The sequence below is a fragment of the Zalophus californianus genome, chromosome 2 (genome assembly GCF_009762305.2).
Source record: "Zalophus californianus isolate mZalCal1 chromosome 2, mZalCal1.pri.v2, whole genome shotgun sequence".
NCBI classification, from domain to species: domain Eukaryota; kingdom Metazoa; phylum Chordata; class Mammalia; order Carnivora; family Otariidae; genus Zalophus; species Zalophus californianus.
Genome location: NC_045596.1, coordinates 6,676,789 through 6,703,203, shown reverse-complemented (window position 1 = coordinate 6,703,203; position 26,415 = coordinate 6,676,789). Strand labels below are relative to the sequence as shown.

Sequence of the window (26,415 nt, the reverse complement as noted above, 5' to 3'; positions counted from 1 at the left end):
AGGGAGCTTGGGGGTCTGCAGAGTCAACACCCACTCATCTAGGGGTGCAGCTAAATCCTCATTCAGGGGAAGAAGCAGAAAGAGTCCTCACCCCCTGGGTATACAAGCCTTTACTAGGTTAGCTCCACCCCGCCAGGCAGTGTGGACCAATGGCTGCCACCCAATAACCCAGTAACTGTTATGGGGTTGAGTACGGGTGGCGCAGAGGGCCAGGAGCGTGTGGGCAAAGTCCCTCTTCATGCAGCCCAGAACAGTGGAGAGCAAAGGTGCCTCGTACCCTACCCAATCTAGGTCTAAGCAAATGTAGTTTTAAACAAGTTTTCCAAAGGGGCAGCTATGTTAGAACCCCACATCCAAGGCCTGGTGCTCCAGGTTGTGTGAAATAGTAACAATGCTAAACAACTTACTATGTGTTACTCAGAACCAGGGGCACCAGGCTGAGCACTTTACATGCTATCTGTTTCATTGTCATGATGGTCTGTAATGTAGGTTTTATTATCCTTATTCTACTGATAAAGACACTGAGGATCGTAGAGGTTAAATACCATGTCCATAGAGCAAGAAGTCAAAGCCAGAGGGGCTTGGCACCAAATGCCTGCATCTGGGCTCACCTGGGCTCACCTGGGCTACTCCAGCTCTGTAAGTGACAGGATATGGTGGGGCTTTGGGACAGGCAGGGTGAGGTCATAGAACCTCTAGTCACTGCTCAGCTGTCATACTGTGGGTGAAGCACTTGCCCTCTCCGGACTTTTGTTCTCTACCTCTTACCCATGGCCAGAGCAAAAATAGTTTCATGGGCATCTGCAAGACAGAATGATTCAGAGCTTAAGTGCTGCCCCATTTTGCCAAGTCCCTGGACCAGAGTACTGATATGTGGCCTGAACACCCTGAAAACTAAAATTTTAGGATTGAAGAATTTAAGTACTATAACTCATGAATCATAGAGACTTGGTCAAAGAACATCAAAACCATAAATGCATATGATTCTAGGGCTTTTGCAAAGCATTTACAATACAAGAGTTAGGGCTTGCTAGAGTTACAGGACATTTGGCTCATACAGTCCTTGAGCAGATATTGACCATAGCAGGGGCGCCTGGGGGGCTCAGTTGGTTGAGTGTCCAACTCTTGGTTCCGGCTCAGGTCATGGGGATCTCAGGGTCGTAGAATGGAGCCCTGCATTGGGCTCCGTGAGCAGGGAGTCTGCTTAAGGTTCTCTCTCTCTCTCTCTCTCTCTCTCTCTCTCTCCCCTCCCCCCTTTGCCCCTCCCCCCATGTATTCTCTCTCTCTCTCTCGTGGGTACGCGCTCTCTCTCTCTCTAAAATAAATAAATAAAATCTTACAAAAAAACAACTGACCATAGCAGAAACTGACCTGATTCCTTCTAGATTGCAGAAATCTCCTTCAAAACAGCACTAACTTTGTCATTTTTGCTATTGGTCGAACACTTATCAAGCTCTCACTCCATGGAAGGCATGCTAGTGTGTGCTTAATTTTACAGATGAGCAAACTGAGGAACAGAGAGGTTGAGTTAATGTATGGCTATAGAATCAGAAGGGTCAGGACCCAACCCCAGTCTGGCTTTGGATTAGGTTCTTGGCTTTTCCAGCACAGAGAACTTTATGAGCTCTACCCTGGAGCTTGGAAGTCAGAGCCCTCTCTACCTCTCTGCCTTCATCATGGCCTTTACCGCCCTGCTATTTCCATAGCTACTTCAGTTCTGCAACCATTCACCCAAATGTTAAATAAATCCATTGTAAAATCCCTGTCCCCTTTGACAAATTTACTTTCCAAGGTTTTCTGTTTGGGTTTTTGTGTTTGTTTGTTTTTTTTAAGATTCCCAGTTAAAAATGTACATACCTTCTCTTCTCATTGGGAACAATGGAAAGCATTTACAAAATTTGGGTTCTGGCATCTTTAGCTTATTCTTTAAAAACAAGTGCATGTCTTTTAGATAAGGGAAAGTTCTCAAAAAAACCAAATACTTAAATACCATTTTTTGTAAAGCCGAACTTTACTGAGCCCATAATTACATTTTGACATTGACCCCACTAGTCTCTGTTTGTGGAGCATGGCAAAGTTTAAGTCTCCAGAACCAAATCAGACCAATGTGGAGCTTTACTGTAACTATATTTTTCTCTTCCTAAGATGTGTGTTTTGAGACTGATAATGAATAGTTCTTTAAAAACAAAAAAGAGAATTACCTATTCCAAAATGAGTCCAAGAGGACTCATTTGGCAATAAGTTTGCAAAGTGCTAAACTATATTGCAAATGTTCTCCTCCCCAGAATTCCAGAAAGTGACACAGAAAAGAGGAAATTGATTCACTATAGCCAGAGACAAGAATGGCCATGCTTTTTGAAATCATGTAAAGATGGGGAAGGAGTGAAGCCAGAAGCAGTGGATGTCGGCTTAACTCTGAGAGCCGTTCTGATAAAAATCGTGGTGGAAAGTAGTTGGCAATCATGGCCTCAGTGAGTGTGACCCTGGGGCAGGGCTGGGGTGGAGAAGTTGAGGAGTTCTGGGAACTTAGTCATCCAAGTTTGCTTGTTTCTTTTACCTACTACCCTCTTGCAGTGAGTGTTGCAAGCCCAGTACTTGTCCCCAGTGCCTAGAACACTACATCCCAGGGACACGTACAAGAAGCCACGTGTCTTTATTTTCCCATGATCCACTCAGTCCAACCCAAGTTCACACTCCCTGGGGCCAACAAGAGTCTCCTGTGAATGGCCTCTTTGGGCATTTTCTTCCTTCCCAGGGTCGTATGAAGGCCCCAAGGCCGACACATGCTCTGCTCTTTTTCCCATTGGTTCCTCCGTGGCTCCTTCTATCTGGGAGGGAATCGGCTAAGCAAATTATGCTTACCCAGCCTCCTGCCCAGTCCAGCATGTCCTTGTGGTAGCAGGTGGCTCTGCTGGTGATAGATGTCCTCTCTCTGGCCAGCCAGGCTGAAGGACCCTTGCTGTTGTTTGCAGCCATGACTCCTCAAGTGACACTCCCTGTCGTGCTCAGAAAGTGATGAGATAGAGGGGCGCCTGGGTGGCTCAGTCGGTTGAGCTTCTGACTCTTGGTTTGGGCTCAGGTCATGATCTCTGGGTCGTGAGATCAAGCCCTGCATCAGGCTCTGCACGCAGCACAGAGTCTGCTTGAGGTTTTCTCCCTCTCCCTTCCCCTCTGCCCCTGCTTGTGCTCTCTCTCTCTCTCTCTCTCTCTCATAAATAAATAAATAAATTCTTAGATGTCCATGCAGCCATCCCCTCTGTGAGGTTCTACCACTCCACAGAGCTTTAAGCAAGAGAAGGACAGTTTTCAGCTCATCACAGAAACTATACTCTTGTCTTCCTTCTCGGTCCTAAAGACTCAGGTCACTCTGCTTTTTCTTATTATTTCCTCTCAAACAACACCTAGACTTTTGGTTCCTACCTATTCTTTCCTTGGAAAGGCTTGAATGGTTTAGACTTTGGATCACAAAAGAACAAATTTGGAATTAGGAAAATGCTAACCATCTTTCCATCAGGAATGAACACGTTTCTCCAAAGCAAAAGCATACATTCTACCTGTGCTTTCTTTTTTTTTTACATTTATATATCAATATTTTAATTTTTTATTATGTTATGTTAATCACCATACATTACATCATTAGTTTTTGATGTACTGTTCCTTGATTCATTGTTTGCATATAACACCCAGTGCTCCGTGCAGAACATGCCCTCTTTAATACCCATCACCAGGCTAACCCATCCCCCCACCCCTCTCCCCTCTAGAACCCTCAGTTTGTTTCTCAGAGTCCATAGTCTCTCATGGTTCGTCTCCCCCTCCTATTCCCCCCCCTTCATTCTTCCCCTCCTGCTATCTTCTTCTTTTTTTTTTTTTTTAACATATAATGTATTATTTGTTTCAGAGGTACAGATCTGTGATTCAACAGTCTTGCACAATTCACAGCGCTCACCATAGCACATACCCTCCCCAGTGTCTATCACCCAGCCACCCCATCCCTCCCACCCCCCACCACTCCAGCAACACTCAGTTTGTTTCCTGAGATTAAGAATTCCTCATATCAGTGAGGTCATATGATACATTTCTTTCTCTGATTGATTTATTTCGCTCAGTGTAACACCCTCCAGTTCCATCCACGTCGTTGCAAATGGCAAGACTTCATTCCTTTTGATGGCTGCATAATATTCCATTGCATATATATACCACCTCTTCTTTATCCATTCATCTGTCGATGGACATCTTGGCTCTTTCCACAGTTTGGCTATTGTGGACATTGCTGCTATAAACATCGGGGTGCACGTACCCCTTCGGATCCCTACATTTGTATCTTTGGGGTAAATAACCAGTAGTGCAGTTGCTGGATCGTATGGTAGCTCTATTTTCAACTGTTTGAGGAACCTCCATACTGTTTTCCAGAGTGGTTGCACCAGCTTGCATTCCCACCAAGAGTGTAGGAGGGTTCCACTTTCTCCGCATCCCCGCCAACATCTGTCATTTCCTGACTTGTTAATTTTAGCCATTCTGACTGGTGTGAGGTGATATCTCATTGAGGTTTTGATCTGGATTTCCCTGATGCCGAGTGATGTTGAGCACTTTTTCATGTGTCTGTTGGCCATTTGGATGTCTTCTTTGGAAAAATGTCTGTTCATGTCTTCTGCCCATTTCTTGATTGGATCATTTGTTCTTTGGGTGTTGAGTTTAAGAAGTTCTTTATAGATTTTGGATACTAGCCCTTTATCTGATAAGTCATTTGCAAATATCTTCTCCCATTCTGTCGGTTGTCTTTTGGTTTTGTTGACTGTTTCTTGTGCTGTGCAAAAGCTTTTTATCTTGATGAAGTCCCAATAGTTCATTTTTCTACCTGTGCTTTCTTATCTTGCTAGTTTAACTCCTCAGTGATTCCTGTTTAACTCCTGATCAGCACACACTCTGGAGGCTAAGTTTTGTTTTTGTTGTTTTTTTTTTAAGACTTTATTCATTTGAGATAGAGAGAGTGAGAGAGAGAGCAGAGAGAGGGGGAGAAGCAGGCTTCCTGCTGAGCAAGGAGCCCAACACGGAGCTTGATCCCAGGACCCAGGCACCACTACCTGAGCTGAAGACAGACACTTAACGGACTGAGGCGCCCCAGGGCTAGGTTTTGACTGAGAGTTATCCAGTAGCCTGAGGGCAGTTCCCCAAAAGAAAGCTATAGGTGCTGCTTGTTGGACATAGAGTCACCTCAAGTCTGTCCTCCCCATTCCACCCCCCACCAGATAAAACACAACCACCACAACAGGAAACATTAAAAAATAAATAGACATTACATGGACATGGGCTCCAACATCACTTACTCAGTGGCAGTCCTGGGTGTGTCCTCAGGTGCTACTCCCTGTACTACTCAGAAACAGACAGAGGGGTGCCTGGTGGCTCAGTCAGTTGAGCTTCTGACTCTTGGTTTTGGCTCAGGTCATGATCTCTGGGTCGTGAGATCAAGCCCTGCATCAGGCTCTGCACGCAGCACAGAGTCTGCTTGAGGTTCTCTCCCTCTCCCTTCCCCTCTGCCCCTGCTTGTGCACTCTCTCTCTCTCTCATAAATAAATAAATAAACTCTTTTAAAAAAGTGACGAGATAGGGAACACCTGTGGGAATAGTCAAGCTTGGGTGGTCAGGGAAGTCTTTGAGAGGTGGCATAGAAGGTGACTGGTCAGATCAAGTTTACAAAGATGGAGAAGAGGTCAAAGCCAAAGGATGGCAAAGGCAGGGATGAGTGTGGCAGGTTTAGGAAGAGAAAACATGGTTGGGGCCTGGAGTGAACTGGGAGGGTGGTATGAGACAGAGGTCACAGAAATAGATAGGAGCCAGAGACAGACAGATAAATGGCTTCAAAACCTTTGTTTCCAGGGCACCTGGGTGACTCAGTCGGTTAAGCATCTACCTTCAGCTCAGGTCATGATCCTGGGGTCCTGGGCTTGAGCCTCACATCCGGCTCTCTGCTTGGTGGGAAGCCTGCTTCTCCCTCTCCCTCTGCCACTGCCCCTGCTTGTGCTTGTGCTCTCTCTCAAATAAATAAAATCTTAAAAAAAAAAATTGCTTCCCAAAAAACCCACAAAAACTTTTGCTTCCATCCAAGATTGACCCTCCTACCTTAAACCACCAAGAAGCAGACAAAATATATGAGACAATGTTTTTTAAAATTGGGTGGCAGTCAGGGCAAGCCAGCGGTCCTGAGAAAAGGGAAACAAATAAGGGAGGCCCCACACCTGCCCCAGTAGCACAACGCGGGGGTGGGGGGGAAGGATGCTGGAGAGGAAGGAGCTACCGAGAGGGGGAGAGTGATGGAGAGAGTCAACTCTGGATATCAGCAAAACACAAATGCAAAAAGAGCAGGAAATCTATTGCATCAAAAATCAGGCCATGGCATCGCTCAAAGTATTTATGTAGAAACTGGTATGTCTAGAAGGAACAACAGAGCTGGCCTAGCCAGTCTTCTCAGCAGGCTGACGAGGGAACAATGGGAATGACTTGCTCAAAGACACAGCCCAGCCCAGCAGCAGTAATGACAGTCAGTTTAAATCAAATGCGGGCACAGCACCCACTCCATGACAGACACATTCCAGGCGCTTTGCACATATTGACCTATGTCATCACAACAACCCTGCCGAGTAGGTACAATTGATTGGCATCACACCCATTTTGCAGATGAGGAAACTGAGGCACAGAGAATTTAAGTAACTTACTTGCTCTCTGCCAAAGAGCAGCAGAGCTGGGACAGGAATTCAGGTGTCCTCAATCAGGAACCCACCACCTTTCCAGGGGATTCAGGGTCTCTGGCTCAGGGCAGCCAGACCCCTCAGCCTGAGACCCCCAGCCCCCACCCCGAGGCCCTGGACCCCAGCCTGGCAGGTGCTGTCACACGCAGTCAATGTGCATTCGCTGCCAGCCAGGGATCTCTGATATAACCAGCTTCTCTGCCACGCTAGACTCCGGCAAGAGAAACAGGCACAAAGGCAGCATGATCCCAACGCCACATTAGAAGGGCTGTAACAGGTGCCAGTGAAGCCCCAATGAGGGGTCCTTTAATTCTGCCTGCAGGTGTCAGGGCAGGTCCCACGGGGAGGTTTGCAAGGAGGAAGCAAGAACGTGCCAGGCAGGCCAGAAGAAGTCAAAGGGCTTCCAGGCAAAGGGAACAGCATGTGCAAAGGCTCAGAGGTGTCAGAGACCAGGAGCTCTCTGAGAAAGCCTGGAACCCCTGGGGATGGTAAGGGGCTGGGGAAGGAGCTGAGGCTGCAGTGGTGGCCACATGGAGTGCCTTGAGTACCTAGCTAAACAGTGTGAGCCTTATTCGGGTAGTTTCTTTCCACGACAAGGTGTGACCTCTCCTCAGATTCCTGGTCACAGGCTAGGCTGGTGCTGGCTGGCAGCCTTCACTGGCCCCACCAGCCTTTTCTCTCAGGCACCTCCACCCACCTGCCTGCTTGAATCACACACAGCCAGTGCAAGTAGGGACGCGCCTGTGCTGGGTAGCAGGTGGCAAGAAGCAGTGCCAGAAAGTAGCCCTTGGCTTAAATTCTCTGCCTTTCTTTGGCTTTCGTCTCCTAACATTTAAGGTATTTGAAAGATCAGGAGAAAGGGTGAGGCTCTGAAAAGACCCTTCTTCAAAAAAAAACCAATAGTACTGAGCAGAGCCTCTGTTCATCCGAGTCCGGCAGGCACCCAATGGGCTGGGACATGGTGACCGCAGCTTTATGAATAGGGGGCATGTCGGAGGCAAGGAAGCTATGGCGTAGACTCCCTGGGAAGAGCTAAGTACAGGCCTCTCCACCTGCTGTTACTGTCCTCAGACCTGCCCTGGCCTTCAGGACAGGTGCACGGGCAGAATGAGGGTGAGGTGAGTGAGTTAAGGAAAGGAGAGCCTAGCATCACTCTGGAAGTCCAGTTTCACACCCTACCTGCACTGAAAGTCAAGGGCACTCAGGCAGAGGGGATGGCGGTGTGCACCTTGATGCAGCCTAGCATCTCACAGGTGAGGAGACAGCACCCTGAGACAGACGGATGCCATGCTCCTTCTCAGTGGGCTCAGCTAAGGGCCACCAGGGCTGTCTGTGTCCAGAGCAGGAGTACCAGGTAACCGGACAGAGGCCTCAGGGGGCAGAAGGCATACACGGAGGAGGGGCAGTGGCTGGTGAAATTCAGTGGGGGCCCCTGGGAACAGGTATGATGGTCCTTAACCCCTAGATTTCCTCCATGGATCTGAGACCTGAGTCCCATATACTCAACCCGGACTCCAAGTCATAGGCTCAGGGCAGCAGGTCTAGCCTCAACCCACTCTTCGACTAGGATGGACTACCTACATGGGCTCAGGACCTCAGCAAAGGGAGAAAAGAACCAACAACTACTGGCTCCCACCTGTGTACGAGGGCCATGCTTAGGATATTACCTCTATCACCCTCATAGCAACCCTGCAAAGTAAGTGTTCATCACTGTCCTCATTTCCTAGGGGAGACTACTGTGATTCCAGAGAGAATAAGTCATTTGCTCAGAGCCCCATATCTTGTAAGGAGAAGAACCAGAATTTGAACTTGGGTCTAACTCCAAAGCTGAACAGAGCTGCAGAAGGGAAAGACTGACATCCAAGGTCACAGAATCCTTGGTAACCTGCACTGGTCCCTGGCCCTTAATAATCAGGCCTCACACTGTACATATGCCCCAAATTGAGGTCATTCAACAGGAAAACGCAATTCTCATGGGCGTCTTTATGCCTTTAAAGCCTTAGAACAAACCATATTTGTCTTCCTTTCTTCAGTTCCACTTGGAGGACACTATCTGATGGTAGATGACCCACAATGCGGGAGGTGGAGGAGGTAGCAGACAAAGCCATGGTGTGAATGGGTCTGAACAATGAGACCCAGAAACCAGGATGACTCAGCTAGAACACAGAAGGCTGACAAAGGGATTAATAATGGGCTTCAAGTGGAGAGGGCTTTATTTAGAAAAGAATGGGGCTACCTAATTCCCCAGGAAAGAGAAGGGCGATCTCTGTAAATGTAAAGTCAGGGAAGTCGGGTCTGCTTCAGCAAAGTGCAGCTGAGGAGTGCCCTGTCTGTCCAGGAGGCTAGGGTGGAGGTAGAGGGCCGTGCTGGGTATCATGCAGCCCGGGGTTAGTCCCCACTTGGCCATTTGGAACATGCGTGACTGTGAATGCATGACTTCACTTCTCCGTGCCTCAGTTTCCCCAACTGTAAAATGCAGATGAAGGCAGAGGTACTGGGAGGATGAAACTGAGTTACTGTGTATGAAGCACCCAGCAAATTTTAATATGCTTGGTGCCAGTCTCGTATTGTATGTTGGCTTGGGAAGGTACTCTGCAGGTCAACAACCTTTTAAAACCGCATGGATTTCTCTCTCTTGAATGGAGAAGGGACAATCTTGATTTTATGGAAGATCTTGCTGCAGGATCAACTGGTCTCTGCACCTCAGTATCCTTATCAGTACAACGGGAATAATAGCTTCTGACCTTACTGTCCCATAAGATTGCTTGAAAACTAAGCAAGGCATAGGCCAACGAAACCCTTTGAAAAGCAGAAAAATGCTGTAGGAAAGGGGGCGGGGATCTGGCATGTCTTAAAGCAGCTATGGGTCACTACTCGGGTGCTTTGCTCACATGTAGAACTCACAGCAGCTTTCTGAGAGGCGAGTGTTTTGCCCTTGGAAGGTAATGTCAGTGTTATTTCTCACACAGGAAAAGGCAGGAATACTCCTAAAGCCCATGTTCTTGAGATCCCTGTTATTGTTCTGTTGAAATAGAATCAGAACCTGAATACATACAAAAATAGTGATTCTAGAACAATCCGTTTGCTACAATGAATTGAACTGTGGTAGCAGCTGGATTGTGCTCCATAGGGTCAGATGGTATTGATTTCTGCACGATCTAGAGTGGAGATGGTGACAGATGGACCCATCGGCAAGGCAGTGTAGACACAGCTGGGCACAGGCTCCCCAATCCAGGGCTCTGTGAAGCTGAGGCCAGCAGGGTCCCTCTCTGAAAGGTGGTTATAGGGATGGCAAGGTCCAGAGATTCCATGAACATTTTTTTGACTGACGCTGATTCCCTGGTAAGACCCGACTCAACACGCGAGGGGCATTCACACATTTCACCCAGCATCCCTTCTGAAGGTAAGCACGTTTCCAGCTCTTTCTCCTTACAGAATGGCTGCACCAGCACCTTGCCTTGATGGGGTCCCTGATGTTTTGGTAATAGCCAGATCCATTGGAGCTGAGCTGGAGTGATCTCTGATGAGTTCTGTATAGGATTCTCTATGAAGAAGCAGGACTGGCTGCGCCTAATATAATCTGCATATAACTTCTCCATTCACTCAGCAGCTACCACGAGGGAAGGTGATGGCATGATGTCAGGAATAATGTCATGGAAGGAGACCCATGTAGGAATCAGAAGAGGCCGGGCTCTCATTCAGCTGCACCCTCCAGTTTCTCACGTGACCTTGCATCAGTTGCCAGACCTTTCTGGGCCTCAGTTTTCTCTTCATTTATTTATGTATTTATTTATATTTAGACTTGTTTTTTTTCTAAGATTTTATTTATTTATTTGAGAGCGAGAGAGAGCACGAGCAGGGGCAGGAGCAGAGGGAGAGGGAGAGTCAGACTCCCCGCTGAGCCAGGAGCCCAACGCGGGTCTCAATCCCAGGAGCCCGAGACCACGACCTGAGCCAAAGGCAGCTGTTTAACCGACTGAGCCCCCCAGGCACTCCGTGGGCCTCGGTTTTCTCTTTTATAGACTGGAAATTGTAATGGTACTTCGGAGGGGAATATTTTTATGGCATTTCGACCCTCTAATAGGATACCACTTGGGAAGTTGGAGCATTAAAAATAATAAAGTACTTTAAAAAAGCAGGGGTGTGTGTTATCTCACGCTTCCGTGTCTAGCACAGCATCGCTGACCTGTGCCATTCACCTTACCCAGCACACACTCGGTCCGCAAGCTTTAACTGGACACCTGCCATGTGCCAGGCGCTGGGCTGAAACATGACAGAATGCGGCAGGGGGATGGCCCCGAGGAGCTCAGTCTAGTCAGAGAGACACACCCAGAAAGAAATCCATTGCTACACGAGGTAATGAGTGCTTTAATGGAAGTCTGTACTGGGTGGAGTTGTTATCCATGGATGGGAATGCTAAACTTGGAAGGATAGACAGATGCTCTGCAGGTAGGGGGCAGGCATTCCCCAGCGAAGAAGTAGCACATGCAAGGGCGTGACATCAGCTCGCAGAGTCAGGGAGGCTCGCGGATCGGATGGGCAGGACCAGAGCTGAGGCCCCTGGGCCACTGACCGGCCCGCAGCAAGGCTGGCGTAGCAGGGTTCTGCTAAGACAGAGCTTTATATTCCTGGCTAAGAGATTTGGGCTTGACCCCCAGGGCAATGGTAAGCCCCTGAAAGGTCTTGGAACACCACATCCCTTCCTGGAGAGATCACTCAGGCTATGAGGAATGGAACAGTATGTGGAGGACTTGGGAACAGTCGAGATGCTGCTGTAGGAATCCAGGCGAACTGTGGGAAGAAGGTCCCCTAAGGCCAGTGCTAGCAAGAGAGAAGGAGAGGAGATGCATGAGAGAGAGACTGGGAAACAGCCAGCGGGGCCACGGCAGGGCAGGCGGCCAGTCAGATGGCAGCAGCGGGGCTGAGGGTCAATGGCAGGCAGGCAGACACTAGGTTTCTGAACTGCGTTGCTGGACAGGTGGTGATCAAGGGACAGGCCTGCGTAGGCTGGGAGGTGAGAGACCCCTGCTTAGATGTAGAACCGAGAGTTATGAGTGGAGCTGCCCCTGGGCACCTGGCATTGAGAGGAGCCCCAGGCAGAGATGAGGGCTGGACATGGACATTTAGAGGCACGGGTCCACAGGTGTGTCCTAGGTCGGGTTTCCCAGCAAAGAGACCTTGAGATGGAGGTTGGTGAGCAGGAAGCTCATTGGGACATGCGCTCAGCTCAATACCTGCCAGCAAGTAAGGGAGGTAACAGCAGAGGGGGAAGGTGAGCTGCCCTCAGTCATAGAGATCTTGGCCTAGCTCTGGACCTGGGAGGGCCCCTCTGACTGTCCCATTCTCAGACAGAGGAGGAGAGGCAGGCCATCATACCCCCACATCAGCCAGCCCCTGGATGCAGGTTACTCCTGGGGAGGGGTGGGCAGCCTTGGTGGAAGAAGGCATCCTCCAAGGGCACGTCTTGGGGAGACCCCGCTGTGGTCCCAAAGCCACCAATACTCCTGGCAGCTCGGTTCTGGGCCCTGCACCACCATCCACTGCAGGTGGAGAGGAGGCCCTAGGCTCTCACTGCCCCTGGAGCCACCTGGAGAACATGAACAACCTGGCACCCAGGCCATGCTCCCAGGCCAGAGAACCCCAAATCTCTAAGTGGGGGAGACAATGGGCATCAGTAGTTTTTAAAACTCTCCAGGTGATTCCAACATGCAGCTAAATTGAAGACCCACGGCCCTGGGGAAGCACTGGAGATGAACAGAAAGAGGGCTGGGCTCACAGCCCCGGGTGCTCGAGGAAGCTGGAGGAGAACCAGGAGAGGCGGCCTGGAAGGCAGGGCCTGGGGCTCAGAGAGAAGTGGTCGCTTGCAGCAAGAACCTGCATGGTGCCCCGCCAGGGGGTGGGGTGGGGTGGGGAGGGGGGAAGGCCCCGCCCCTCTGCAATGTACCTGGGCTTGGCTTCAATAAGGTATGCTGAAGTTACAGATGTGGAGACACTGCTTTTGAAAGAAGGGTTCATTATTCACAGTTCCCAAGCACAGGGCCGATGCCACCCCATGCAGGGCCGTGGGAGCAAGCACCAGGGTCCCTGAGGAAGCGAAAGGAGGGAGGGGGAAACCAAGGCCTGGAGCCTTTATTTTGGTTTCTGCATCAGGAATGGGCAAGGCAGGGAGACAAGCTTGAACAAGTTTAGGACTGCATAGTTTGAATGATTTCAGGCCGGCTCTGGGCTGTAGGGACCATCTAAGCTGTCTGGTATCTGACCTTCGGGGGACTTAGGGAGGGAGGAATATTGGCTTATGTGTGACAGTTGGATAAAGGAGGTCACTGGGAGTGTGGGCTCTGGTTGGTTTGTGTGTAGAAGGCATGCTCTCAGGCAAGTTGTTTACTATGACCAGACTCAGCCAGCCCTGGGAGGGGCAGTCTCTGCAGGATCAGTAAGGACCCCAGATGCCAAAGCGTGGTAAAATACAGAAAATAAAAAGTGTAATTGATAAACCTGCCCTGTGGGTCCTCAGCTCAGAGATCAGAGTGGGCTGGATTTCAGTAGCAGTACGTGGTAGCCTTGCCCCTGGAGTTCTCGGGGCTGCAGAGGACATGAGTCTTTAGAAGAGATGCAGGGGCGCCTGGGTGGCTCAGTCGGTTAAGTGTCTGCCTTCAGCTCAGATCCTGATCCCAGGGTCTTACCATTCAGTCAGGTTGATTTTAATTATTGTTTTGAAACTGTGATCCTGAGACTGTCTGTGTCCTAAGATTGAGGCCCTGGGACAGGGCAGAGAGGAGCACCCCCACCAATTAAACATTAAAGGAACGTAGGAGACAGAAACCAAGGTTGTACTTTTTGATGGCATCATGAATGGTGTGTATTTAACACGTGTTGCGTTTGTGGGGCACTGAGCCCAGAGCTTGGCACGTGGAGTGCTTGACAAACATTCGGCTGTTACGATAATCAGATCCTAAATGTGATGAAATAGAAATATCCTTCATTTCGTCCCCCCGTCGGTTTTGTGAGGTACACTTCCTTCTTCCCCTTCTCGCCTCTAGCAGCACTGAGTTGCTGGCCGGGGAGCCGGTCCCGTTGGTGGCCTGAGTGTTGACCAGCTTCACCTCCCCTGTCCATCTTGTCTGGGGTGGAGGGCACATGACAATGTCCTTCCTAACTACCCGACTTGGGGCAAGATCAATGGTTCCAACTCTACTTAAGATTTTGTGCTTAATCATCACATCACAGTCCAGGAGGATAGTATTTATGGAAAGGCCTGAAGTCATCAACAGCTTGGGGGCAGTGCGACCCAGAAGTCAATTTAAAAAAGGAAACCGTGCAGATTCAAGAACAAGATAATTGTGTTACCGTGCGACCCACTCACCTTACCTGAGAGGGAGTTGAAAATCATCCTGACTGACAAGATGATGCATTTTTCTTTCCTCCCGAGTAAAACAAGCAGGTTTAACAACCTGATCTCATGCTTTACCAAACGTAGGAGGCTCTAACCGGCATTATAGAGACTCATCTGAGATTGACTTTCCATAGCACCTGATGGTCCTGTGTTAGGCAAGTAATACATGTTCTTTTGAACACACCTTCTGTTGTGAACAGCTGCTAAAAAAGAAAGTTAGATCAGTAAGTTAGATCCTCTGCAGTTGCCAAGGGCTCTGTGTGAAGGGATCAGGGTACACACTCGCTTGTTCCTCCCAAGATACCCAGTGCTGGGCACGGTCTCTGCCCCCAGGAGGCAAGAAGTCCTAACTGTGGTACAAAATGTTGAGTCCTTGGCTCTGTGCTGGGACCAAATGCCCAGGAGCACCGTCGAGGGTCACTGAGGAGTCTTTGGCCTGAGGCAATGGAAGAAAGTCAGATCCCAGGTCTGGTGCCCTTGTGATCCCTCCCTGAGTCTCCACGGATCAGAACTCTGGTTCTCAGACCCCAGACCTGATGTCCCCAGGGATGTCTCCATGACTGAAGTGGCCTCGATGAACCGGGTGACCTCTCTGTGCAGCAGTGAATGTTTTTGAAACATGAGTGTGGTAACGGTCTGTACCTTAGAGGGCTACTGCAGAAATTCAAGGAGATAATCTATGTAACAGGCTTCCCACCACAGCTGATAATAGGAACCACAGTTTCCTGTTGAATGCTTACAGTGAGCAGGGTCCTGCTGAGCTCTTGATATATCTGTTAACTCCTGTAACGCTCCCGATGACCAGTGAACAGGCATTAGTGTTATCCCCATTTTACAGAAAGGAAGACTGAACATAAGCAGTTAGGTTGCCCAAGGCCACAGAGAACGGCAGATAGAGGCAGGATTCAAATCCAGACAGCTGTGGGATTTGGGATTTTATAGGAACCAAGTTCATGAACTCCACTGTGGGCTAAGCTCGGCTCCTCCTGAGTAAAATGTCCCCCAAGCTCTGCTCTGGACATTCCTGCCATTCTCCTCCCCCAGTCCAGACACTGCTAGCATCCTAAGCTAGGGGTGCCCCCCCTCGAAGTCAGTAGTATCCGCTTTTCTCCAGAGGCGGAGACCAGACCACAGCCACCAGAGTGACGTCCTGAGGAAAGAGTCCACATGTCCTCACATTTACGACATCACGGATCACAGGCTCTACCACAGACCTGGCTTGTCAGTAATAGTAGAAATCCACGCACTGTGGTCCCTGACAGCATGAGACCAGAGATGCTGGACTGTCGATTCAAAGAAGGGGAAGGTGTGCAGAGCCGTCCCCAGCTCCTGGTGGTCCTTGGAGCCACGTCCACGTGCCATGGGATGGCAGCAGAACCGCCCCTGACCAGCCTCCACCCGAGCTCCCGTGTCTCTGGCATCGCCTGGCCCTGCGTTGTTTCCCGCTGAGCCTGGGCAGATCAGGCCTCAGTCGTACACGCCGTTCCTACTCCAGGACTGTCCTTCCTGCTCCTCTCCTCCTTCTGCCCTTTGGCAGCTCCCAGGATCTCACCCCTGGAAGCGCCCCTCTGTTAAGATGCAGGGGCGCCTGGGGGGGCTTGGCGTGATTCCCATCTGCACAGCTGCTGGCTGGCAGGCCTCCCCCTGGGCTTTGCTCTCTCCACATCTGGAACGTGCAGCAACAGCTCTGGCCTCCCTGGCTGCCGGGAGGTGACATGAGACGGTTGTGTGACAAAGGAGACAATTGTGTGACAAGCTCACACCACGCCTGGCACATAGTAGGAGCTTAACTGGGTTAATTGTCTTTCCCCTCAGCTTTCTGTTTTGCTTTTCCTGAGGCAGCAGGTAAACTCTAAGAAAAAACAAAATCGGCGACAACACACGCACACCAAGTAGGCGTAGCGAAAATCCCACTTACACGTATGCCATTTGCCTTTCCCCCTTGGTCTTTTAAAAAAACAGAGCTATAATGCACCTACCATAAAATCCACCCTTTTAAAGTGGTTTTTAGTATATTCACAAAGTTGCATGTTCATGGCTTTTTTCTAACCCCAAATATCGTCATCATCCCTCAAAAGGAAGCCCATCGCCGGGGGCAGTCACTGTCCCCATCTCCGCTCCCTCCGGCCCCCAGCAACCACCAGTCTGCCCTCCGCCTCCCCCTGGTCTCTCACTTGGAGCTCTCCACCAAACCCCAAGCTGGCGTTGGCCTGGCTGGCTCCTCCCAGCACGGTGGTGACGTCAGAGGAGTTTTGTGAATATAAATCATTGTTCTACACGGAGTAGGATCAAAGGTCTCTTGAAAATCAGGACCTGGGCATTGCCCTTCCGTGAGCCGGTCGGCCCGCTCCGTGCTTCAGGCGTCCCTGCCTGCTCCAGCCTCGAGCCATCCGGGAACTGGGGACTTACCAGGGTCTCTGGCCTCAGGGGCCTCGCTAGGGAGCCAGCCCTGGGAGAACACCAGAGGGCGCTCAGAACCCGACCCGAAGCCACCTGAGCCTCGGCCCAACGACCCCGTTGTGTCAAGTCTTTTCAGGTCTGAACGTGCCTCCTTGCGGGCCTCCTGGGCCTCCTTCGCTTTGTGAGGAAATAAAACATGTCGGGAATTTGGCGTTGAGCGTTTTGCTTTCTCCCCATCAGAACCGCCTCCCACAGGCATTCTTTTCTTGCGGAGGCACAGTGAGAGTTTCATTTGTAAACGGGGGTTAAAAAAAAAAAAAAAAACCAGCTCAAGAAGAAGGCTGCTCTGACCAGCATAGGAACAGCTCCTGCCGCATGTGGAGCAGGCCCTCCTTGCCTTCCCAGCCGCTGGACAGGGAAGAAGACCCCCCCGCCTAAGGGGCCTGCTGTGCCCCAGCCCCACCACACTCACCTGCAGGAATCAGGGAAGCTCCAGCCGCTGTCCTTGTATGTCCTCTGACAGGACCAAGATGGCTCAGGTCTCGTGGGCCTCGGAGGCGTCTGGGGGCTGGCACCAATGAAAACAGTAGTTTCTTCTGTGCACCTGCTGTGTGCCAGGCCCCACAGCCCAAGCACTATCCGATCATACTCTCAGGACAGCCTGTAGAGTGGCTGGGACTGTCCCCGCCCCACAGGTGATGAGACAGAGATCCCAGGGGCCACGAGCGTGGTTTCCAAGGCCGCACAGACAGGAAGGCTCACCGTGATGCTCCAGAGGTCAGAGCATCCACCAGCCCTGATATCCCGGAGTGGTCTCGGCCCCGCTGAGCCCCCCAGGTCACCATCTCACAGATGGCTCTGAGAACTGACCGACCTCGTGCATGGAGAATGTCATACACGTGGGGCTGGTGCCAAACCTGTGTCCGTTCCCTTGCTCAGCCTCTTGGTGGGGATCACACACTGCAGGAGGGACTTCTGCTGATGGCTGACGCTGTTTGGCCCAGGGGCCCGCCCCAGCAGGATGACTGGAGGCCACATCCATTCACTGGCCTCCTCTTTCTCCCTTCAGGAGAGCACCTGGCCATACCTGTTTGGAGTGATTGCTGTCCCCGCCTTTGTGCAGCTGGTGAGCCTGCCCTTTCTCCCTGAGAGCCCGCGCTACCTGCTCTTTGAGAAGCATGACCAGGCAGGAGCCGAGAAAGGTAGGGGCCCGTGGCCTTTCCCACACAGCTCCAGCCTCTTCATGGGGTCAGCGCCGCAGGGCACGCTGGGACCTAGGGTCATTCCTCTCTGCAGGTGCTGTGCCAGGTGCCCCTGGACACCCTGTACTGCTTTATCTTCCCAACAGCCTGCAGTGGGGACACGGATCACACAGAGAGCCTGGAAAAGCCAGGGCAGAGCAGGATAAGACCCAGGTCTGCTCACTTCTAGGCGACGTCACCCTATTGCTGCCTCTCGGGTAGTCCCAACCACAAGACAGCACGAACCTAGTATCTTCGCAGTTTAGGTCTATGTGGCTCTCTCCCTACATTCTCTCTTCTTCACTGACCGGTTCTGCTGTCCTAACACTCACAAGAAGGGGAAAAGTGCCAGTGCAGAATGAGCAGCCATGTCCTGCGGGCACAGGGCTGGGTGCTGTCCACCCTGGGAAGAGACAGAGCATGCCCAGTTTATGGGAGAGAAACACAATGCCCACAGTGCGGCTGGGGGACTGGTCTTAGGTCACTTTCCTTAAATCCCCTGAGTGGCGAGGTGCTGGGTCAGATGCAAAGCATTCAGAATCAGAGGCTTTCCTACAGGGCCCCGAAAAGTCATCCCATTCTGCACAGACAATGTGGAATGAACAATGCATTCTTCTTGTACAAGGAGACAGCTGACAGCACCCCCGTTATGCAGGAGAGGCTGGGTGGACCAGTGCTGCCTTCACATGCCGCCTGACCTTATTCTGACCTTCCTGAGCATCAGGACCCTCATCCGTAGAAGGAAATTATAGAAACCTTCCTCTGGGCTTGTTATAATGATTAAATTAGATGATTCATATGAGGTTCATGGTAGCATTTGCTGTCATTATTCTGAGAACTCTGTCCATTTTCTATCCAGATGCTATCCTCTGATCTAAATTTTACTATGTCCACATCTGAGAAAAGAAAATTGAGAATTATATAGTCTTTAATATAATTTGTGCAACGCTCTTTAAAATCCAAACAACCTAAGTATTTTCTGAATTAACAAATGGGATATTAATAATTGCCTCTATTTGCCTAGCAGTGTATGATCAGGATCCATTTTCTCATTTACAACATTCCTGTAAAAACATGGAATCAGAGAACATTCTCATTACTTCACTGTTTACACGAAAGAACTGAGGCGTACAGGGCTGAGGTGACCTAAGTATGGCTGTGGTTCTCGGTTTTGGGGTTCTGGAGGCCTTTGAAAATCTGATGGGAGATACAGGTGTTCTTCAGCAGACTGCCCATAGTCATGAAATTTTCAAGAGCATAGTAGTGGGGGTGGGACATGAGCCCTGTCCCCCTCCAGGGGGGACCCTGGTTAGCAGCCCTCACCCATCTGACAACCGCAAGCGACAAGACTGGAACCAGAGCAGAGTTCCCTCCCACCCTGCTCGTGCACAAAGGGACATCAGTGGGTCGTGTTCCAGGGGACTTCTCATGGGGCCCGTGGGGAGGCAAACAATCCAGAAGTCAGGCTGCAGAGAAGGAGGCTGATTGTCAGATGGTGGAGGCTCTGGAGCAAAACTAACGTGAGGCTCTGAGTCCCAAAAGTAGCCAGGTTGTGGATCGGCAGAAGGCGGCGAACCCTCTAGTTCCATCCCTCCTGCTTCATCGGCAAGAACTCTCGGGAAAGGCGTCAGTTAAGTACGGTTGGAATGGGCCGTGTGTGTAAATGCCTGACAGTGAAACAGGTTTATGTCACAGCACAGTAGGCAGTGAGGAAGAAATCCAGTTATAAAAAATGGTAAATATTACATGCGTGCTTTATACAGAGAACAAAGATGTCACTGGCCTTAGATTCAAAGAGAATCATGAAATTTGCATCTGTGCTAATAAAGAGTGGCGTTTCCCTCTAGACATTCAGCAAACAATGGATATTTACTGTGCTGGGCCCTGTGCCAGGTGATGGGGAGACAGGGGAGCACCAGACTGGCATTCCAGCCCCCCAGGAGGTGGGGGGAAGGGGAAGAGAGATGGGCATACTCATCTGGACTGAGAACTGTATCGTTCTAAGCACTTCACATGTATTAGACCATAAAGCCTCTCAACCATGGGAAGTAGATCACATTATTATTCCCATTTTAAAACAAACGAGAACTGAGGAAGGGTTAACTCGACCAAAAAACAAAGCTAGCAAGCGGTGGCACTAGGATTTGAACACTGACTCTCTTGCTCTGGGACCTCTGAGCATCACAAAACACATTCTATTACCTCGCACCTGCTTTGGCACTATGGCAGGTATGCTGTGTCTGGTCTGTGGGTAATTTGGGGGACAGGGGCCCTGCAGGAGACAACAATCGCCATAGTAATGCAGCGTATCAAACCAGCTTGATACTCATTGGCTTAAGACAATAGCATTTATCGTCCCCAAGTCTAGGGGCCAGCAGGGAACTTCTGTAGCTCTTGATAGGGCTTGCCCTTGCAATGCTTCTTGTCTTAGCAGAAGTTCTCTGGCATGTCTGGTGGTCCACTGGCTGGTCAAGGCTAGCCTCAACTCTGTTCCACGGGCTCATCCTCCAGCAGGCTAGCTCAGGCACATTCTCCTAGTGAGCACAGAGGTCCCAGAGAGGAAGTGGAAAACACAAGCAGTTTTTCAAGCTTCAGATCAGCTAAAATCCTGTTGGCCAAAGTAACGCACATGGCCAAGGGCACAGAGTGGGAGGGGGTGCACAGTTATAAAGCAAAGGACACACGTAGTAAGGTCATAAAATCAGGGCCATCGATGCAACCCATCCACACCACAGACACTCATGAACTGAGCTGAGTACCCACTCACGGGCTCCTGGACAGGCCTGCCCTGAAACACCGAGAGCACAGAAAAAGAGTGTGGAAATAATAGAAACGAGGAGAACAGCAGGGAAAGAAGCAGGCATAGGTGGAGATCGCTGTTTTGTGAGAAAGCCGTGCTTTGTGCTGGGTGGGCTCTTGATAAGGAAGGATGTCTGATGTGCCCCGCAGCCTCCTACCCACCACATGCATCCACCAGAAACGAAGCCACGTGCCTGGGGAGGAAGCCCTGGGGTGGCCAGCCCCTCCCAGGCCCGCTCTTACCTGGGGACTCTTTGCACACTGTGTCCCCCCGGGAGATGACGGGAGGGGGGGGAGGGGCAGCTCTAGTGCCAATCAGAAAGGTGGCATCATCTCCTGAACCTGGCAGAGGGACTTGGCAGAAGGAGGAGGAAACACAGTCCCTCCGAGGTCCCGTCCCTGCCTCTGCCAGCACAGTCACCTGCTCCTCCTCCCTCGGTGCTCTGTCTTCGTGTTTATGGGATGAGTGACCTCTGAGTGCCACCACCCCCCCACCCAGTATCCCTGGAGTGATTGTCTCTCAGGCTCCCTTTGCCCTGGCTGGGGAGCCTGCTCGTGGGCTGGCTGCCAAGCAGAGGGCCAGGTGCCTTCCTACAAAATACCCAAGGGTCAAAAGGGGCAGGAAGACAGCTCAGAAACCACCCTGAGTTCCCAGAGCATGAAGGCACATCTTGAAATTGCTCATACACTTCATTCCAGAGAGCAGAACAGACTCCCTTTAAATTGAAAGAATTGTCCAAGGTTCCAGCCAAGCAGGGGATACTTGCTGTATTGTGTCTGTGGTTGGGGCTGATCTTGTGCAGCCCTGAGTCTGCTGGGGGTGTCCGTGCCCCGAGAGCTGGAGGAATTGCCTGGAACCCTAGTTTGCCAGCACAGGGAAGGTCCAAGCCCTCTTCAGAGTGTCTTGGAAATCCTGAGCATTTCTGGGCTCTGAACTGTCGTGGGCACCAGCCTTCTTGCATGCTGCTCTGTCTCACATCATAAACACCCCAACTTGAACTTCAGCCCCTGCTTTGGTTTCCTCAGACACCATAGCAGCAAGCACGCACCCCACATCACCAGAGCATTTCAAGGCGATATTGAAGATTTCGGGAAGGGCTCCAGGCACGGGGTCCCTACCACTCAGCACCTACTTCTTTCCCCTCTCACCACTGCCCGTTGTCCCCTCTGCCTTCCAGGTGGCTCTGGAGCTCGTCTTCCTCTCCTGCTAGCATGCCTTCCCTTCTGAAGCTGGAATCAGACAACATGCAGATTTCAGCAAACACCTTCCACTCCAGGAGTTTGTCAAAATACTTTTCTCAGCCAAATCACTTCCATCCTTCAGAGACACTCTGGTGTCAGCCATTAAGTTTACGTGCTTTTCTCTCTTTTGTGTACCTGGTAGCCTTGCTTGTGACGTTCTGACGCTCCCTGGCTGTCTGGAAGGCGCACGTGCGTCTCAGTGCCGCGCTGCGGGCCCCGCGTAGTTGGAGAGGCAGCCGGGCTGGGTGCCGCCCCTGCTTCCCTGCACGGTAGCTGTGAGCCCAGGCGAGTTGCCCAATGTCTCAGACATGGACTCAGTTTTCCCACCCTGTGAAATGTGAGGAACACAGTGCTTATCTCCAGGGCCCAGAAGGATGCTCAGATGAGACCATGGATGTGTGGCAACATCCAGTGCAGGGATTATAATCCTGTGGCTGAAATCAGCCCATCAACAAACATTCGTGGTAGATCAAGTAGGTCCTGGTTGAGAGGGTGAAGGAAACAAGCTCCCGTAGAGGCCACGAGCACCCTGGGCCCAGCCACACCCTCGGGTCCCACAGATCTCTTGGGCATCTCAAAGATCCTTCTACGGCATTCTGTGATACTGGCCCTGCCTCAGAGGGCCATGGGGAGGACCCGGAGATGCTGCCTGGTTGGAAATGTCTGTCTTCCTTTTGGTCCAGCTCATTCCCATGGAAAGCTCAGTGCTTCTCCATGGAGCTCAGACTTCGGTGTGTGAGTCACTGACTGTGTCCCTCTGGGTTCTCTGAGAAGTGGAGACTAAGTGGCCTAAGCAGCGAGGATTTTATCAGAGTTGTTGCCTGTGTAAACGTGGGGGGAGCTGACAGACCGTGATGCTCGACGGACCCCCAGTGGGCAAGGGAGGGACGGGGCCAGCAGCATCAGCCCCAGGGAAGCCCTGTGTCCCTAGAACAAGGATGCCTTAGTTTCCTGCTATGCTCTACCACCGTCTGTGAGCAGTCCCTGAAGAGTGTGGCCTGGACGCCCAGGGTGATGGTTTGCAGAGCACAGTGGCTGTGGCCCTTGGTCAGTTCTGTCCCTGTGGCCGGGGGTCTGTGGACATGTTCTCCTGATGGAAGCTACGCACCTCTAGAACCATGCATCCACTAAGAAGTGAGGTGGGGTGATGCTTTCCCTGAGGTCCCCAGAGGGGTCGGGGTGGCCCTGTGTTAGTCAGGGTTCCCCAGAGAAAGAGAACAGGGTGCATTGCCTGTGTAAATATTAAAAATTTATAAATACATATACAGAGAGAGATTTATTCCAAGGAATTGGCTCATATGATTGTGGAAATTGGCAAGTCCGAAATCTGCTGGGCCGGATGCTGGGCTGGAGACCCAGGAAAGAGTCCAGTGTTGCCGGTGAAGTCTGACGCCATCTGCTGGCAGAATTACCTCTCTCTCTGGGGAGCTCGGTCTTTTTCTCTTTAGGCCTTCAACTGACTGAATGAGGCCCACTCCCATTATGGAGAATAATCTGCTTTACTCAGAGTCTAACAATGTAAATGTGACTCTCATCTAAAAACTGTCTTCACCACGGTATCTAGACTGGTGTTTGACCCAATATAGCTGACCCCAAAACATGTGGGGGTTAGGGCTGCCAACTGCCTGCACTGTTGAGAATCTATATATAACTTTTGGCTCCTCAAAAACTTAACTACTACTAGCTACCTGTTGACCAGCCTCTGCCATTGCCGATAACACGAACAGTCAATTAACACACATGTTGTATATTATAGGCATTATATATAGTATCCTCACCATGAAATAAGCTAGAGAAAAGAAAATGTTATGAAGAAAATTTTAAGGAAGAGAAAATGCAAATAGTAGTGTACAAAAATCCTTCTATGAGTGGATCCGCACAGTTCAAGGGTCGACTGTGTCTGGGTGCCATGGCCCAGACGTGCTGACACATAACATTAACCACTGTGGTCCCACACCATCCCTCCCTCCCCTCGTCATCTGCCCCAGCCCTGGCCACGCTGTGGTGTCACCGCCCGTTTCTGTCCCTCCCCCTCCCTCCCCACATGGTGAGACTCTCAAGGGTAGGGACTGCGTCTCCTTAAGCGCCATGTCCCCCGCATCCAGCATAGACTTCCATTGGCTACGCATTGAATAGACGATCAAGGCCTTGAAAAGAAATCAAGCCCTTGAAAGTGTGCTCCAATCTGTTGAAGACCATTCACCTGTGAAAGGTCATTAAAAATACTGAATTTCCCAGAATGCCTTGGCAGGACAAAGGCAAATGGGCGGGTCCTTTCCACAGAGGAGCCACTTGACCCAGAGACATTTGGGAACTTGCTATCATCCCTAGCCTGGCCATTTTTGGAGCTGGAGCTCAAAAGCCAGGCCCCCTGACTCCCAGGAGGGAGATTCTTGCAGTTACCTCCCATCCGGCCTCTCATGGGTCCTATATGATGAAGATGAAGATGGGGTTCTGGCCGAATGGCCCCACTCTCTAGGAGGAGGCAGCTTATGATTCTTGTCCCCTCTCGGGACTCGCCGATTGGGAGCCTGCCACTCTCATGAGCAGAGGGGGATCTGTGGGTGTACCTGGGCAACAAAACACATCCTAGAACAGCCCTCCAAATATCCTGTAACTCGTTCTTCATAGACTGGGCATTTAATGAAATGACAAGGATGCTGATATTAACATTTTATGAGCCAGGGAGCTCCCGCAGGGGAGAGTGGAAGGGATACTCTTAAGCCCCAACCTTGGGGCCCTGAGACTCATCAGCTTTGACTGGGCTGTCTGTGGGTGAGATACAGCGGGCGGAAAGTGCTCAGCAGCAAAACTGCATGTGCGTCGTCTGAGCGTCCCTGCCAGTTATTTCCCAGGCGGCATCAGTCTCGTTGAGTCCTTCCAGATGGCAGCTACTGAGAAAGACCACAGAGTGCAGTGTTATACACTGGCCAGGGTCAGGAGCCCCGGTCCTGTCACAGCACCTCCCTGGGCTGTGGTTTCTCCACCTGTATGATCAGGACTAGGCGAGATGCCTTCTTCAGGCTGGTCCGGCTCCAGATTCTGAGGTCAGGACTTGGCACATTGGGACAGAAGCGGTGTCACTGCCAGGGCTCCTGAAAGCAAGTGTTCAGGGTCTGCTACCACCCATGAACGAGCTCACACGACAGGTGATCACAGGTGTCATTGCTGGAGTGGCCTGCTTTCCATCTAAGGGACAGTGAGGTGGCACAGAACAATGAGCACTAACTGGGTTCAAATGTTTCTGACTGTTTGAGTTGCTGTTATGTGCTGGTATGGGAGGCAGAATAGAATCCCCCGCCTCTGAAGGATGGCTACATTCTAATTCCTAGGACCTGTGGATATTATAGGTTACACGACAATGGAACTGAGATCACAGATGGAATTAAGGTTGCTAATTGACTGACTTCTGAGATGGGGAGATAAGCCTGGATTTCCCAATAGGGGCCCATGTAATCAGAAGGATTCTTGTTGTGGAAAAGGAAGGCAGATGAGAAAGAACCAGATAGGTAGCAGCACGAGAAGGGTTCGGCCCAAGGTTGCTGGCTTTGCAGACGGAGGAAGGGGCCACAAGCCAAGGAATGCAGGCAGACTATGGAGCCTGGAAGAGGCAAAGAAACCCATCTTCCCCTAGAGCCTCCAGAAGGAACAGAGCCCTGACAACACCCTGACTATAGTCCCCTGAGACCCATTGCAGATTCTTACTTCCAGAACTGTGAGGTGACACATTCATGCTGTCCGAAGTCACTGAGTTTGTAATAATTCATTACAGAAGCACTAGGAAACTAACAGAGGTTAAGTGTGCTGCATCCACTGCCTTAATCCTCACCAAAAAGGCCTCCAATGTTTCTGCTCCTTCTTTTATAGATGAGGAGACAAAGATGCAGGGGGACTGGGGTCACAGAGCTAGCGCCTGGTCAGCATTCCCCTCGGGAAGTCAGAAAGAATACTTCAGGAAAGTACTGAATACAGGGGGATGGTCACAAAGGTGTGGGGCAGGGGGTGTCAGGCAGAGCCCCCCCCCCTCAGCAAGCTGCAGCCAGCACATCGTGGCTGCAGGGCAGATGCTGGAACTGGGGCACGAATGTGGGTGGTGTCATTGCCATGAAGGACCCCAGAGCCTCAGTCTCCAAGGCTGAGCAGGGGTCACCACCACTCACGGTGCTGGAGGTTCAACCAGAGGTAGAAGAGACCCTCTCTTCCTCCTACTCCTGGACCTGCACCCACGCCTCTCATGGATGGATCTACCAGGAATCAGCTCGCATGGGAGTCCAGGCAATGTGGTCGGCAGGCCACAGAATGACTGGGGACTGATCCCAGTGGGCAGAATCTGACACAGCGAGGAAATGGTGGGGTGCTCCTGGCACATCTCACTTCGGCCCTTTGCACAAGCTCCTTCAACCAGAAGGCTCCTCCCCACAATAGTCCATGTGAGTCTCTGCTGAAGGGGCATCTCCTCAAAAACACCTTCCCCAATTACAGTAGCTCAAATGCTTTCTCTCCTCTTCACTGTCCCTCACCCTAATTTATTTTTCTTCTAAGCACTTATTACCTGAAATTGTGTATTTATATGCTAATTTGTTTAGCATCTGCTTCC

At 50.9% G+C, this 26,415-nt stretch overlaps 1 protein-coding gene across 3 annotated transcripts in view; it reads left to right on the top strand.

Moving 5' to 3' along the window:
• The window catches only part of SLC2A9 (solute carrier family 2 member 9), a 231,573-nt gene that overhangs the window by 126,175 nt on the left and 78,983 nt on the right, over positions 1 to 26,415 (top strand). For all 3 annotated transcript variants that reach the window (XM_027598277.2, XM_027598278.2, XM_027598276.2), the window contains one exon: positions 17,606 to 17,738. In XM_027598277.2, the coding sequence (XP_027454078.1) occupies positions 17,606 to 17,738 (133 nt within the window). The remainder of the gene's footprint in view (positions 1 to 17,605; positions 17,739 to 26,415) is intronic.